This window comes from Somniosus microcephalus, chromosome 4, assembly GCF_052327205.1.
Source record: "Somniosus microcephalus isolate GS21.2 chromosome 4, FLI_Smic_1.0, whole genome shotgun sequence".
In the NCBI taxonomy this organism is placed as follows: Eukaryota; Metazoa; Chordata; class Chondrichthyes; order Squaliformes; family Somniosidae; genus Somniosus; species Somniosus microcephalus.
This window is the reverse complement of record NC_140990.1, coordinates 34,856,635-34,870,351: the sequence shown is the minus strand read 5'-3', so window position 1 is coordinate 34,870,351 and position 13,717 is coordinate 34,856,635. Positions and strand designations below refer to the sequence as shown.

The 13,717-nt window shown below is 49.1% G+C and overlaps 1 protein-coding gene across 1 annotated transcript; it reads left to right on the top strand.

Annotated features, from left to right (window-relative positions):
* The first annotated feature begins 1,803 nt into the window (after positions 1-1,803).
* LOC147118606 (uncharacterized) lies at positions 1,804-11,726 on the top strand. Its single transcript, XM_085983943.1, has 3 exons — positions 1,804-1,884; positions 3,350-5,597; positions 10,989-11,726. The coding sequence occupies exons 2-3, from the start codon at positions 3,459-3,461 to the stop codon at positions 11,724-11,726; spliced, it is 2,877 nt and encodes a 958-aa protein (XP_085840069.1). The 5' UTR covers positions 1,804-1,884; positions 3,350-3,458.
* The last annotated feature ends 1,991 nt before the right edge of the window (positions 11,727-13,717 follow it).

Sequence of the window (13,717 nt, the reverse complement as noted above, 5' to 3'; positions counted from 1 at the left end):
GGAAATTGTTGGGTCCTCCTGGGCTCAGAAGTAATGGGGGTTAAACCCAGCAGCTTCTCCTCCATCTCCACTCCAGCTCAAACTGAAGCAACAAAAAGACCTACACAGGCGGCCAGGGACCGACTTCCGTCAGCCTGCAATAAAACTCTTCCCGACAGCCTCTGACTAATGGCGGCCGCAGCACCCACAATTCCTCATGCCCCAGAAACCGCTCTGATTCTGATTGAGTTTTTTGATGAGGTAACAGAGAGGGTTGATGAGGGCAATGCGGTTAATGTGGTGTACATGGATTTCCAAAAGGCGTTTGACAAAGTGCCACATAATAGGCTTGCCAGTAAAGTTGAAGCCCATGGAATAAAAGGGACAGTGGCAGCACGGATACGAAATTGGCTAAGTGACAGAAAACAGAGAGTAGTGGTGAACGGTTGTTTTTCGGACTGGAGGAAGGTACACAGTGGTGTTCCCCAGGTGTCGGTACTAGGACCACTGCTTTACTTGATATATATTAATGACTTAGACTTGGGTGTACAGGACACAGTTTCAAAACTTGCAGATGACACAAAACTTGGAAGTGTAGTGAACAGTGGGGAGGATAGTGATAGACTTCAAGAAGACATAGACAGGCTGGTGGAATGGGCGGACACGTGGCAGATGAAATTTAACGCAGAAAAGTGTGAAGTGGTACATTTTGGTAGGAAGAACGAGGAGAGGTAATATAAACTAAAGGGTACAATTCTAAAGGTGGTGCATGAACAGAGAGACCTGGGGGTATGTGTGCACAAATCGTTGAAGGTAGCAGGGCAGGTTGAGAAAGCGGTTAAAAAAGCTTACGGGATCCTGGACTTTATAAATAGAGGCACAGAGTCCAAAAGCAAGGAAGTTATGATGAACCTTTATAAAACACTGGTTCTGCCTCAACTGGAGTATTGTGTCCAATTCTGGGCACCGCACTTTATGAAGGATGTGAAGGGCTTAGAGATGGTGCAGAAAAGATTGACAAGAATGGTTCCAGTGATAAGGGATGAGGAACTGCAGTTACGTGGATAGACTGGAGAAGCTGGGTTGGTTCTCCTTAGAGCAGAGAAGGTTGGGAGGAGATTTGATGGAGGTGTTCAAAATCATGAGGGTTCTGGACAGAGTAGATAGAGAGAAACTGTTCCCATTGGTGGAAGGGTCGAGAACCAGAAGACACAGATTTAATGGGATTGGCAGAAGAACCAAAGGCGACATGAGGAAAAACTTTTTTACGCAGCGAGTGGTTAGGATCTGGAATGCACGGCCTGAAAGGGTGGTGGAGGCAGATTCAATCACGGCTTTCAAAAGGGAATTGGATAAGTACCTGCAGTAAAGAAATGTGCAGGGTTACGGGGAAAGGGCAGGGAGTGGGACTCGCTGAAGTGGTCTTGCAGAGAGCCGGCACAGGCTCGACGGGCCGAATGGCCTCCTTCTGTGCTGTAACCATTCTGATTCTATAAAATATTAGAAAGTTTGTTCCACAGAAGCACGGGGTTTATCTGCTTTTATTGATGAATTTAAAAAGTCTCTATTAAAACCTGAGCCAGTGTGTTGTGAGACAAAGAGCCTTGTGTCCAATAAGGGGAATAAAGGCCCACAGCCTCCCCAGGCCCCGGGCCCTGACCAAGGGACTGGAGAAACTCGCTGCCCTGCGGATCAGACAATCAGCCGGCGCTAGTCCCGCCCCTCGGGCTCCCCGATTGATTGGAGGACCCGCCGCCGGCTCGCTCCTCCAGCCCCGCCCCGCTCGATCCCTATTGGTCGGAAGCACCCGTCAATCAGGCCGTGGGCCCGGGTCACGTGTCCCCGAGGAGCTCAACGACGCCGACCAACTGACGCCGTTCGGTCCGGGCCCTCGCGGACTCTCAGGTTTTTCTATTTCTCTTTATTCTCTCCCGATCCACCCCTCCCCCCGACCCTGCGCGATTCTCCACCCAATCGGAGCGGAGAAAATTCACTTTGCGTCACCGATCGGGACTCTGGAACCAACACCAAGGCCTTTCCCGGAATGCCCCGCGCCGACTCCGTCCGACAGGATCCGAATGCGCAGGTGCAGCCCCGAGTGGGGGAGGGGGGTTCGGTGTCCTCTGGGCATGCGCGGTTATTACCCTTGGTGACCGGACTCGGCGCAAACCGCCGTCTCGCGTACGCATGCGCGGACTCTCGGCTTTCAATCAACCATCAGCCAGAAGAGGTCGCTGGTGAGGCCAGTGAAGAAAGAAAGATTTGCATTTATATAGCGCCTTTCACCACCACCGGACGTCCCAAAGCACTTTACAGTCAATGAAGTTCTTTTGAAATGTAGTCACTGTTGTAATGTAGGAAACGCGGAAGTCAATAATCGCACAGCAAGCTCCCACAAACAGCAATGTGATAATGACCAGATAATCTATCTTTTTGTTATGTTAATTGAGGGATACACATTGACTAGGACACCGTGGATAACTCCCCTGCTCTTTCCCACATTATAACAGTGACTACACTCCAAAAGTACCTCGTTGGTTGTAAAGCACTTCAAGATGTCTGCTGGTCATGAAAGCACTGTATAATGCAAGCCTATCTTTCTCGAAATAGTGCCATGGGATCTTTTACATCCACCTGAGAGAACAGTTTAATGTCTCATCTGAAAGACAGCACCTCCGACAATGCAGCACTGCCCTCAGCACTGCACTGGAGTGTCAGCCTAGATTTCTATGTTCAAGTTCCTGGAGTGGGACTTGAACCCACAACTTTCTGACTCAGAGGCGAGAGTGCTACCAACTGAGCCACAGCTGACATTAAAGAACAAGCAGTTCTGACGAAAGGTCATTGACCTGAAACGTTAACTCTGTTTCTCCACAGATGCTGCCTGACCTGCTGAGTATTTCCAGCATGTTCTGTTTTTATTAAAGAAACGAGGGAGTGATTGCTGACAGGAAGAATGTTGGGTCGTCCTGCGCATGCGCACCTCCCTGGCGGCTGCGGCGAAACACCAACTCGCCCCCACCTGAGCCGCGCACGCGTACCAGATGTTGCGGCTCCGCATGCGCACCCGGTGTTCCAACCGCGGGGTTTTGTGTGCTGAGCATGCGCATTGCGGACCGATCGGGACGGGCGATTGTGGAGCAGGAGGGAGAGCGCGGGGGCCATGAGCACATGCGCGGGACTCAGCGTCAACAGAGCACTTTCTGGAGCACCGGGGCTTGTGGGTATTACAGCCGCCATTACTGCTGATCCTTTCAACCAACCTGTGCAGCAGCTGGGGCCTGAAAATCAGCTTCATTGCCCCTGGGTTTGGAAAGCGGAAAATTGAACAACAGTTTGTCTCTGATCCTTTTCTGATCTCAATTTACAGGGTTATAGAAGTGGAGCAGTTACAGGCGGGAAGCTCAGACCAAACATCACGTCAAGATCTGACAGAGTCGCTCGATTCATCTGGACCTGAATATCATCGGCCTTTAAACATGGAAGGAGAAAGCAGCGATCGTAGCGATGACAAACCGCACACGTGTTCAGTGTGTGGACGCGGATTCAGCCGATCGCCTGACCTGGTGAGACACGTGCACTGTCACACCGGGGAGAAATCGGGTAAAGGTGGGGACGGCAGGAAGGGATTCAGTTCCCCACCTGCATTGGAAGTTCAACGGCGCAGTCACACCAGGGACAGTCCGTTCACCTGCTCCGTGTGTGGAAAGGGATTTGTTTGTTCATCCCACCTGCAAACACACCAGCGAGTTCACACTGGGGAGAGACCATTTCAGAGCTCTGACTGTGGGAAGAGCTTTAAAAGCTCCATAGATCTGAAGAGACACCAAAACCTACACACTGGGGAGAGACCGTTCACCTGCTCCGTGTGTGGGAAGGGATTCGCTCAGCCCTCCAACCTGCTGGCACATCAGCGAGTTCACACTGACGAGAGACCATTTCAGTGTTCTGACTGTGGGAAGAGCTTTAAAAGCCCCGGGGAACTGAAGAAACACCAGCTTCTTCACCCTGATGAGAGACCATTTCAGTGTTCTGACTGTGGGAAGAGCTTTAAAAGCCCCTGGGATCTGAAGCGACACCGGCTTCTTCACACTGATGAGAGACCATTTCAGTGTTCTGACTGTGGGAAGAGCTTTAAAAGCCCCCAGGACCTGAAGGGACACCAGCGAGCTCACACTGATGAGAGACCATTTAACTGTCCTGACTGTGGGAAGAGCTTTAAAAGCCCCGGGCATCTGAAAGGACACCAGCTTGTTCACACTGGTGAGAGACCATTTCAGTGTTCTGACTGTGGAAAGAGCTTTAAAAGCTCCGGGGAACTGAAGGGACACCAGCTTGTTCACACTGGTGAGAGACCATTTCAGTGTCCTAACTGTGGGAAGAGCTTTAAAAGCCCCGGGGAACTGAAGCGACACCAGCTTGTTCACACTGATGAGAGGCCGTTTAACTGTCCTGACTGTGGGAAGAGCTTTAAAAGCTCCGGGGATCTGAAGCAACACCAGCTTGTTCACACTGACGAGAGGCCATTTAACTGTCCTAACTGTGGGAAGAGCTTTAAAAGCTCCGGGGATCTGAAGCAACACCAGCTTCTTCACACTGATGAGAGGCCGTTTAACTGTCCTGACTGTGGTAAGAGCTTTAAAAGCCCCGGGGATCTGAAGGGACACCAGCTTGTTCACACTAACGAGAGACCCTTTAAATGTTCTGAGTGTGGGAAGAGTTTTAAAAGCCCCCGGGAGCTCAAGCAACACCAGCGAGTTCACACTGGAGAGAGACCGTTCACCTGCTTCGTGTGTGGGAAGGGATTCACTGAATCATCCACCCTGCAGACACACCAGCGCGTTCACACTGACGAGAGACCCTTTAAATGTTCTGACTGTGGGAAGAGCTTTAAAAGCTCCGGGGTGCTGAAGAGACACCAACACCTACACACTGGGGAGAGGCCATTCACCTGCTCCGTGTGTGGGAAGGGATTCACTCAGTCATCCCACCTGATGGCACATCAGCGAGTTCACACTGGAGAGAGACCATTCACCTGCTCCATGTGTGGGAAGGGATTCACTGTGTCATCCCATCTGCTGGTGCATCAGCGAGTTCACACTGGAGAGAGACCATTCACCTGCTCCATGTGTGGGAAGGGATTCACTGATTCATCCAACCTGCTGGCACATCAGCGAGGTCACACTGGAGAGAGACCATTCACCTGCTCCGTGTGTGGGAAGGAATTCACTCAGTCATCCAACCTGCTGGTACACCAGCGAGTTCACACTGTTGAGAGACCATTTAACTGTTCTGACTGTGAAAAGATCTTTAAAAGCTCCAGGGATCTAAAGCGACACCAGCTTGTTCACACTGATGAGAGACCATTTCAGTGTCCTAACTGTGGGAAGAGCTTTAAAAGTGCCAGGGAACTGAAGAGACACCAGCTTGTTCACACTGATGAGAGACCATTTACATGTTCTGACTGTGGGAAGAGCTTTAAAAGCTCTGGGGAACTGAAGCATCACCAGCGAGTTCACACTGACGAGAGACCCTTTAAATGTTTTGACTGTGGGAAGAGCTTTAAAAGTTTGAAGAGCCTTAAGAGAGACCAGCGTGTTCACACTGATCATCCAATCTAACAGCACAGAAGGATTCGGCCCATCGTGTCTGTGCCGGCTCTTTGAAAGAGCTGTCCAATTTAGTCCCAAACCCCAGCTTTATCCCCAGAACTCTGCAAACTAGTCCTCTTCAAGTACATGTCCAATTACTGTTTGAAAGTTCCTGTGGAACCTGATTCCAGCATCCTTTCAGATGGTGCGTTCCAGATCTTAACCCTCTGTGTGAAAACAATTCTCCTCATTTCCCTCTAGTTCTTTTAGCAACTATTTTAAATGTGACCTTTGGTTACCGACCCACTTGCCAGAGTGAAAAGTTTCTCCCTACTTGCTCGATCAAAACCCCTCATCATTTTGAACACCTCTATTAGGTCTCCTCTTAACCTTCTCTGCTCTAAGGGGAACAATCCCAGCTTCTCCAATCTCTCCACATAACTGAAGTCCCTCATCCCTGGTACCATCCTGGTCACCCTCCTCTGTACCCTCTCCACGGCCTTGACATCCTTCCTAAAGTGTGGTGCCCAGAACTGTACACAAGACTCCAGCTGAGGCCAAAACCCTGCAGCTGTACAAAACCCTGGTTAGACCACACCTGGAGTACTGTGAGCAGTTCTGGGCACCACACCTTAGGAAGGATATATTGGCCTTGGAGGGAGTGCAGCGTAGGTTTACCAGAATGATACCCGGACTCCAAGGGTTAAGTTACGAGGAGAGATTACACAAATTAGGGTTGTATTCCCTGGAATTTAGAAGGTTAAGGTGTGATCTGATCGAAGTTTTCAGGATATTAAGGGGAACAGATAGGGTAGATAGAGAGAAACTATTTCTGCTGGTTGGGGATTCTAGGACTGGGGGCACAGTCTAAAAATTAGAGCCAGACCTTTCAGGAGTGAAATTAGGAAACACTTCTACACACAAAGGGTGGTAGAAGTTTGGAACTCTCTTCCGCAAATGGCAATTGATGCGAGATCAATTGTTAATTTTAAATCTGAGATTGAAAGGTTTTTGTTACCCAAAGGTATTAAGGGATATGGGCCAAAGGCGGGTGTATGGAGTTAGGTCGCAGATCAGCCACGACCTCATTGAATGGCGGAACAGGCTCGAGGGGCTGAATGGCCTCCTCCTGTCCTATGTTCCTAACTAGTGATTTGTAAAGGTTTAGTGTAACTTCCTTGTTTTTGTATTCAATGGCCCTATTTACAAAGCCAAGTATCCCATACGCTTTCTGAACCGCCTCACCAACTTGCCGTGGCACTTTCAAAGATTTGTGAATATGGACCCCCAGGTCCCTCTGCTCTTACACCCCCTCAAAATAGTCCCATTTAGATTATACGGCCTCTCCCTGTTGTTTCTCCCAAAGTGCATCACGTCACACTTATCCTCATTTAATTTCATCTGCCTTGTGTCTGCTCATTTCACAGTCTGTCTCTGTCCTCCTGAAGTCTGCTACTACTATGCTCACTATTTACTATGTTGCTAAGTTTTGTATCATCCGTAAACTTTGAAATTGTACACCTATACCCAAGTCCAGGTCAGTTATATATAACAAGAAAAACAATGGTCCTAATCCCGACCCCTGGGGGAACCCACTGCATACTTCCCTCCAGTCAGAAAAACATCCCTCAGCACTGCTCACTGTCTCCTCTCCCTTAGCCAATTATATACCCAAATTACCATCAGCCCTTTAATTCCCTGTGCTTCTATTTTCCGAGTAAGCCTCTTATGTGGTACTTTATCAAATGCCTTTAGAATGTCCATGTATACAACATCTGCTGCACTACCTTCATCAACCCTCTGTTACTTCATCAAAGAACTCAATCAGGTTAGTCAGACACGATTTACCTTTAACAAATCCATACTGGCTGCCCCTTATTAACCCATGCTTCTCCAAGTGAGAATTAATTTTGTCCTTGACAATGGTCGCTAGTCGTTCACCCGTCACTGACATTAGACTGATTGGCCTGTAGTTACCAGGTTTATCCCTCTCCCCTTTTTAAACAGGGTGTAACATTTGCAATCCTCCAGTGTTCTGGCACCACTCCCATAAATCTGAGGGAGATTGAAAGATTGTGGTCGGAGCTTCTGCTATCTCCACCCTAACTTCCCTCAGCAATCTAGGATGCATCCCATCTGGACCGGGTGACTTGTTAACTTTGAGTGATGACAACCTATTTAGCACCTCCTTTCTATCCATTTTTATCCAATTTCTCTACTCCCCGTCCTCTGCTGCGACATTAACTTCATCCTCTTCTTTTGTGAAGACAGATGCTAAGTACTCATTCAGTACCTCAGCCACGCCCTCTGTCTCCGTATGATGAGCTCCTATTTGGTCCCTAATCGGCCCCACCATTCCTTTAACTATCCTTTTACTTTTCATATGTTTATAGAAGATTTTTGGGTTCTCTTTTATGTTACCCGCTAATCTTTTCTCATATTGTCTCTTTGCCCTTCTTATATCCTGTTTCATTTCCCCCACACTCTCTGTATTCTGCCTGGTTTTTGACTGTATTCTGTACCTGACATTTGTCATAAACCTCCTTTTTCTGTTTTATTCTAACCTCGATATCCTTTCTCATCCAGGGAGCTCTAGCTTTGGACGCTCCATCTTTCCTCCTTATGGGAATATGCTTGGTTTGTACCCGAACTATCTCAGCCTTGAAGGCCTGCCGTTGGTCATTCACTGTTTTCCTGGACAACCTTTGTTTCCAGTCCACCTGTGCTCGATCCCTTCTCAAATCACTGAAATTGGCTCTCTTCCAGCTGGGTATTTTCACCATTGATTTTTCTTTGTCCCTTTCCATAACTACTTTAAACCTAATGATATTGTGATCACTGTTAACCAGATCCCTCCTGCCCCAGAACCGATGAGAGACCCTTTAAATGTTCTGACTGTGTAAAGAGGTTTCAGAGTTCATCCAACCTGCTGAGTCACCAGCGAGTTCACACAGATCCTCAAAGATAGGAAGATGTTTTAGAGAGGCTGGCGGCACTAAAGGTTCGCAGCCATCTCAGAGTAGTGACCCTTTAATTACAATCTCACAAAACAAGGAGAATCGCTGTCCCTTTAACTACCACAAATCCCTGTGTGGAGGAGAGGGGGAGATACAGTCTGTCCCAGTAACTGTCGCAGAACAGAATTAACGACCCTGTCCCATAAGGGCTTGACCCTCCCCCACTCCCTGCTTTTCCTCAAGTGTCTCATCCTTAAAATTCTCATCCTTGTTTTCAAATCCCTCCGTGGCCTCGCCCCATCCTATCTCTGTAATCTCTTCCAGCCCCTACAACCTTCCGAGATATCTGCGCTCCTCTAATTCTGGCCTCTTGAGCAGCCCCGATTTTAATCGCTCCACCACTGGTGGCCGTGCCTTCAGTTGCCTGGGCCCTAAGCTCTGGAATTCCTTCCCTAAACCTCTCCATCTCTCTACCTCTCTCTCCTTCTTTAAGATGCTCCTTAAAACCTACTTCTTTGACCAAGCTTTTGGTAATCTGCCCGAATATCTCCTTATGTGGCTCGGTGTCAAATTTTGTTTTATAACGATCCTGTGAAGAGACTTGGGACGTTTTACTACATTAAAGGCGCTTTATAAATACAAGTGGTTGTTGTTGTTTCCTGAAACTAATAATAAATTCCCCAGAGGGAAAGAAAATTGTACTTTTACTCCCAAATATTAAAAAGTTTGTTCCACAGAAGCACGGGGTTTATCTGCTTTTATTGATGCATTTAAAAAGTTTCTATTAAAACCTGAGCCAGTGTGTTGTGAGACAAAGAGCCTTGTGTCCAATAAGGGGAATAAAGGCCCACAGCCTCCCCTGGCCCTGGGCCCTGAACAAGGGACTGGAGAAACTCGCTGCCCTGCGGATCAGACAATCAGCCGGCGCTAGTCCCGCCCCTCGGGCTCCCCGATTGGTTGGAGGACCCGCCGCCGGCTCGCTTCTCCAGCCCCACCCCACTCGCTCCCTATTGGTCGGAAGCTCCCGTCAATCAGGCCGTGGGCCTGGGTCACGTGTCCCTCACCGACTTTACCCAGAAAACTCCGCGCGGTCGCCGGGCGGAGCTGCAGGTCGGCGGGAGCGGGGTCGGGAGATTAATAAACTGCGGGTAGGCCGCGCCGCAGGGTTTATAAAGTTGGAAAATGGCCTCAGGCCCGAATGAGATCCAGCTGTCGAATGTGTTCCGCCAGACGGCAACGGTGAGGCTTTTTCTCGGTGACAGGCCCGGGTGACGCGCCGCCATCTTGGTGGAGGAAAGACGGACCGGTTCCCCCTGCAGCACGGTGCATGCGCGGCCATCTTCACTCCTGAGGCGGTCCCTGGGACCGAGGATGACGTGCTTCCGCTAACAATGGGTTGTCAGGTAACTGATGAGCGTGGCACCAGGAAACCCGGACAGAGAAACCACAACTGGATGGACACAGCAGAGCCGCCAATCCAGAGCCGGCTTGTATCAGGGCGGGCGCTGGATGCGGAAGTCACTCCCTGGCCGCCTGTGTAGGTCTTTTTGTTGCTTCAGTTTGAGCTGGAGTGGAGATGGAGGAGAAGCTGCTGGGTTTAACCCCCAGTACTTCTGAGCCCAGGAGGACCCAACAATTTCCAATGTGAGATTGTCAAGGGAGGTGGATTCTGGGGAGATTAGGTTGTTAAACAGACACTGTCCCTACAATGTAAAAGAGTATTGTTTTAGGAACAAACATTTCTGTAGAGGCTTTTAATCTATTTTACATATGCAGATTTTTTTATTCATTCTAGAGATGTGGGTGTTGCTGGATGGCCCAGCATTTATTACCCATCCCTAGTTGCCCTTGAGAAGGTGGTGGTGAGCTGCCTTCTTTAAACACTGCAGTCCGTGTGGTGAAGGTGCTCCCACAGTGCTGTTAGGGACGGAGTTCCAGGATTGTGACCCAGTGACAATGAAGGAATGACGATATATGTCTAAGTCAGGATGGTGTGTGACTTGCAGATGATGGTGATCCCATGCACCTGCTACTCTTTTCCTTCTAGGCGGTAGAAGTCGTGGGACAGGTAGGGTGGCAGGTTCCCTTCCATAAGAACACAAGAATTAGGAGCAGGAGTGGGCCATACCGTCCCTCGAGCCTCCTCCGCCATTCAATAAGGTCATGGCTGATCTTTGACCTCAGCTTGACTTTCCCGCACGATCCCCATATCCCTGAGGGACATTAGTGAACCAGTTGGGATTTTATGACAATCCAGCAGCTTTCATCGTTACTTTTTTTCTAGTACCGGCCCCACAAATTCCCAGATTCATTGAGCTCAATTTCACAACTGTTTTTGTGGGTTCTCTCTCACACTCCCTTTTTCTTGTTTTCTATTCATTTTACAGGGTATTAGAAGGGCAGGATTTGTAGACAGGATATTTAACTCAAACATCACATCAAGATCTGACAGAGTCACTCTATTCATCGGGACCTGAATATCATCAAACATAACATGGAAGCAAAAAGCACCATTCACAGCGGGGAGAAACCGTACATGTGTTCTGTGTGTGGCCGAGGATTCAGTCGATCCTCTGGCCTGGCGAAACACAAGCGCAGTCACACCGGGGAGAAACCGTGGAAATGTGGGGACTGTGGGAAAGGATTTGATTCCCTGTATCAGCTGGAAACTCATCGACGCAGTCACACCGGGGAGAGATCGTTCACCTGCTCAGTGTGTGGGAATGGATTCACTCAGTCAAGTGACCTGCTGACACACCAGCGAGTTCACACTGGGGAGAGGCCGTTCACCTGCTCCGTGTGTGGGAAGGGACTCACTCAGTCATCCCAGCTACTGAGACACCAACTTGTTCACACAAACATGAGACCTTTTAAATGTTCTGACTGTGAGAAAAGCTTTAAAAGCAAAAGGGATCTGCTGACACACCAGCAAATTCATTCTGGGGAGAGGCCGTTCACCTGCTCTGAGTGTGGAAAAGGATTCACGAATTCAACCATCCTTCTGACACACCAGCGAGTTCACACTGGGGAGAGAACGTTCACCTGCTCCGTGTGTGGGGAGGGATTCACGAGTTCATCCCACTTACTGACACACCAGCAAGTTCACACCGGGGAGAGGCCGTTCAACTGCTCAGTGTGTGGGAAGGGATTCACTCAACTCCAGCCTGCTGACACACCAGCGAGTTCACACCGGGGATAGGCTGTTCACCAGCTCAGTGTGTGGTAAGGGATTCACTCAGAACTGCAGTCTGCTGGCACACCAGCGAGTTCACTCTAGGGAGAGGCCATTCACCTGCTCAGTGTGTGGGAAGGGATTCACTCAACTCCAGCCTGCTGACACACCAGCGAGTTCACACCGGGGAGGGCTGTTCACCTGCTCAGTGTGTGGTAAGGGATTCACTCAGAACTGCAGTCTGCTGGCACACCAGCGAGTTCACTCTAGGGAGAGGCCGTTCACCTGCTCAGTGTGTGGGAAGGGATTCACTCAGAGCTCCAACCTGCTGAGACACCAGTGCACTCACACTGGGGAGAGGCCATTCGCCTGTTCCGAGTGTGGGAAGGGTTTCACTCGGTCATACAACCTGCTGAGACACCAGCAAGTTCACAAGTGACTGCAGGGGTTGGATTCTGCTGTTATTGCTGCTGTTAATCACATCCAGGACTGAACCCTGTTCACTCTGACAGTTGGGTTCACTCCTGCTGTTGAACTCCACCACTGACCCTGCTGAAGGTTGTAGGCTCAGCGAGTGGGGCCTCCAGGAGTGGGCGGTAAGAAAGCTGGGTTTCGGTATCCTGACAAATATATGGCGAGGAACCAGAGGAATCCTTACTAAGGAAATGACTGGGGTTTCACCGGCCAGCATAGGTCTAGGGGTGAATGATGCCTGACTCCCTGAACTATCTTACATTGAACCCAGTTGAGATCAAGATGAATGAGTTTACAGGAGAATAGAGAGAAATATCACCCACAGTTGAGGGAGACAAAAGCAGCCATTAGAGAAGCTCAGAGATCTTTGGAAAAGAAAATGGTGCTCAATTGTGGTAATAATGGCAAAATCTTTCCCAGCTCCGTCAGGAGGCCGAATCCCGTTAAAGATGGTTTTGTGCAGGGGTGGGCAGTGATTGGGGCTGGAGGGCCACTTAACAAGTTGTGGTGAGCTGTTGAGGGCCGCACACCAATGTTGCCCCTAAGGTGCGCGGCTGCACGGTGGCGCAGCAATGGCGAGGCCCTGCACAGGCCGCTCACCAGCTCCTGCCGCTGGGAGAGAAACCGCGCAGCAAATTTAAAGGGCCCGCGCACGTTGGTGAGAGCAAAGTGTTCAATTGGTGAATCAGAAACAGTCCGACACTTCGTGTTGAGCATCGCACCACTTCTACCCTCCCAATAATTTATCAACATCAATTCAGATAGTCCTCAGATACTATCTTAAATACACAATGTGGTGTAAGATAGTAAAATCTGCCACTACTAAATGAATGAAATGAGTGATCGATCGATTGATGGATTATATGTTGGACTGAAAGTCCACGTGGCTGGTTGGCCGAGCGGCTCGAGTCTTTTGAAGCACAAGTAGCTCTTTGTGGACACTGTTTCTGCTTCAAAAAACTGAAGGACATCAGAAGTCATTAACGGAGATGGGCACAGCATGCCAGCTCAACAAATGGCACCAAAGAATGGTGGGATGTGGGTTGATGCCCATTCTCCCTCACACTGCAAATCCTTAATCTCCACTGGACTGTCGGGAAGAAAGAGGGGGTCAACAGAAAGTGAGCGTGTCCCCACAAGGAAGTCCATTTGGAGGGTGAGACCCCACGGGTCACAGTAGAACGGCAGGGTCAGAGCAAGCTGCCCACCTGTTCCCTCAGCTGAGAATGCTTTGGTTGTATGCAGGGACCTAAAGAGAAAAAAACACACAACAAAAAGTTAATGGCAAAAGAAAATTCAAAGGATTTGCTTAAAGTAAGAAAATACTATATTTGTAAAATAACTGCAGGTAGTTCTTTGGCTAAACTCTTACTTAGTCAAACAATCATATTCCAATAAGTGATATTGCAGCTTGCTTTTGATGATAATTAGAGATGTACTTTGTAGATAAATAGTGTACGAGGTTAAAAAGCAGAAAGCTTCCCATTTGGGGATTCGTGTTGCTGCGGAACTGCTCAGGCTGTTTCCATCGTTATTTTATTGTC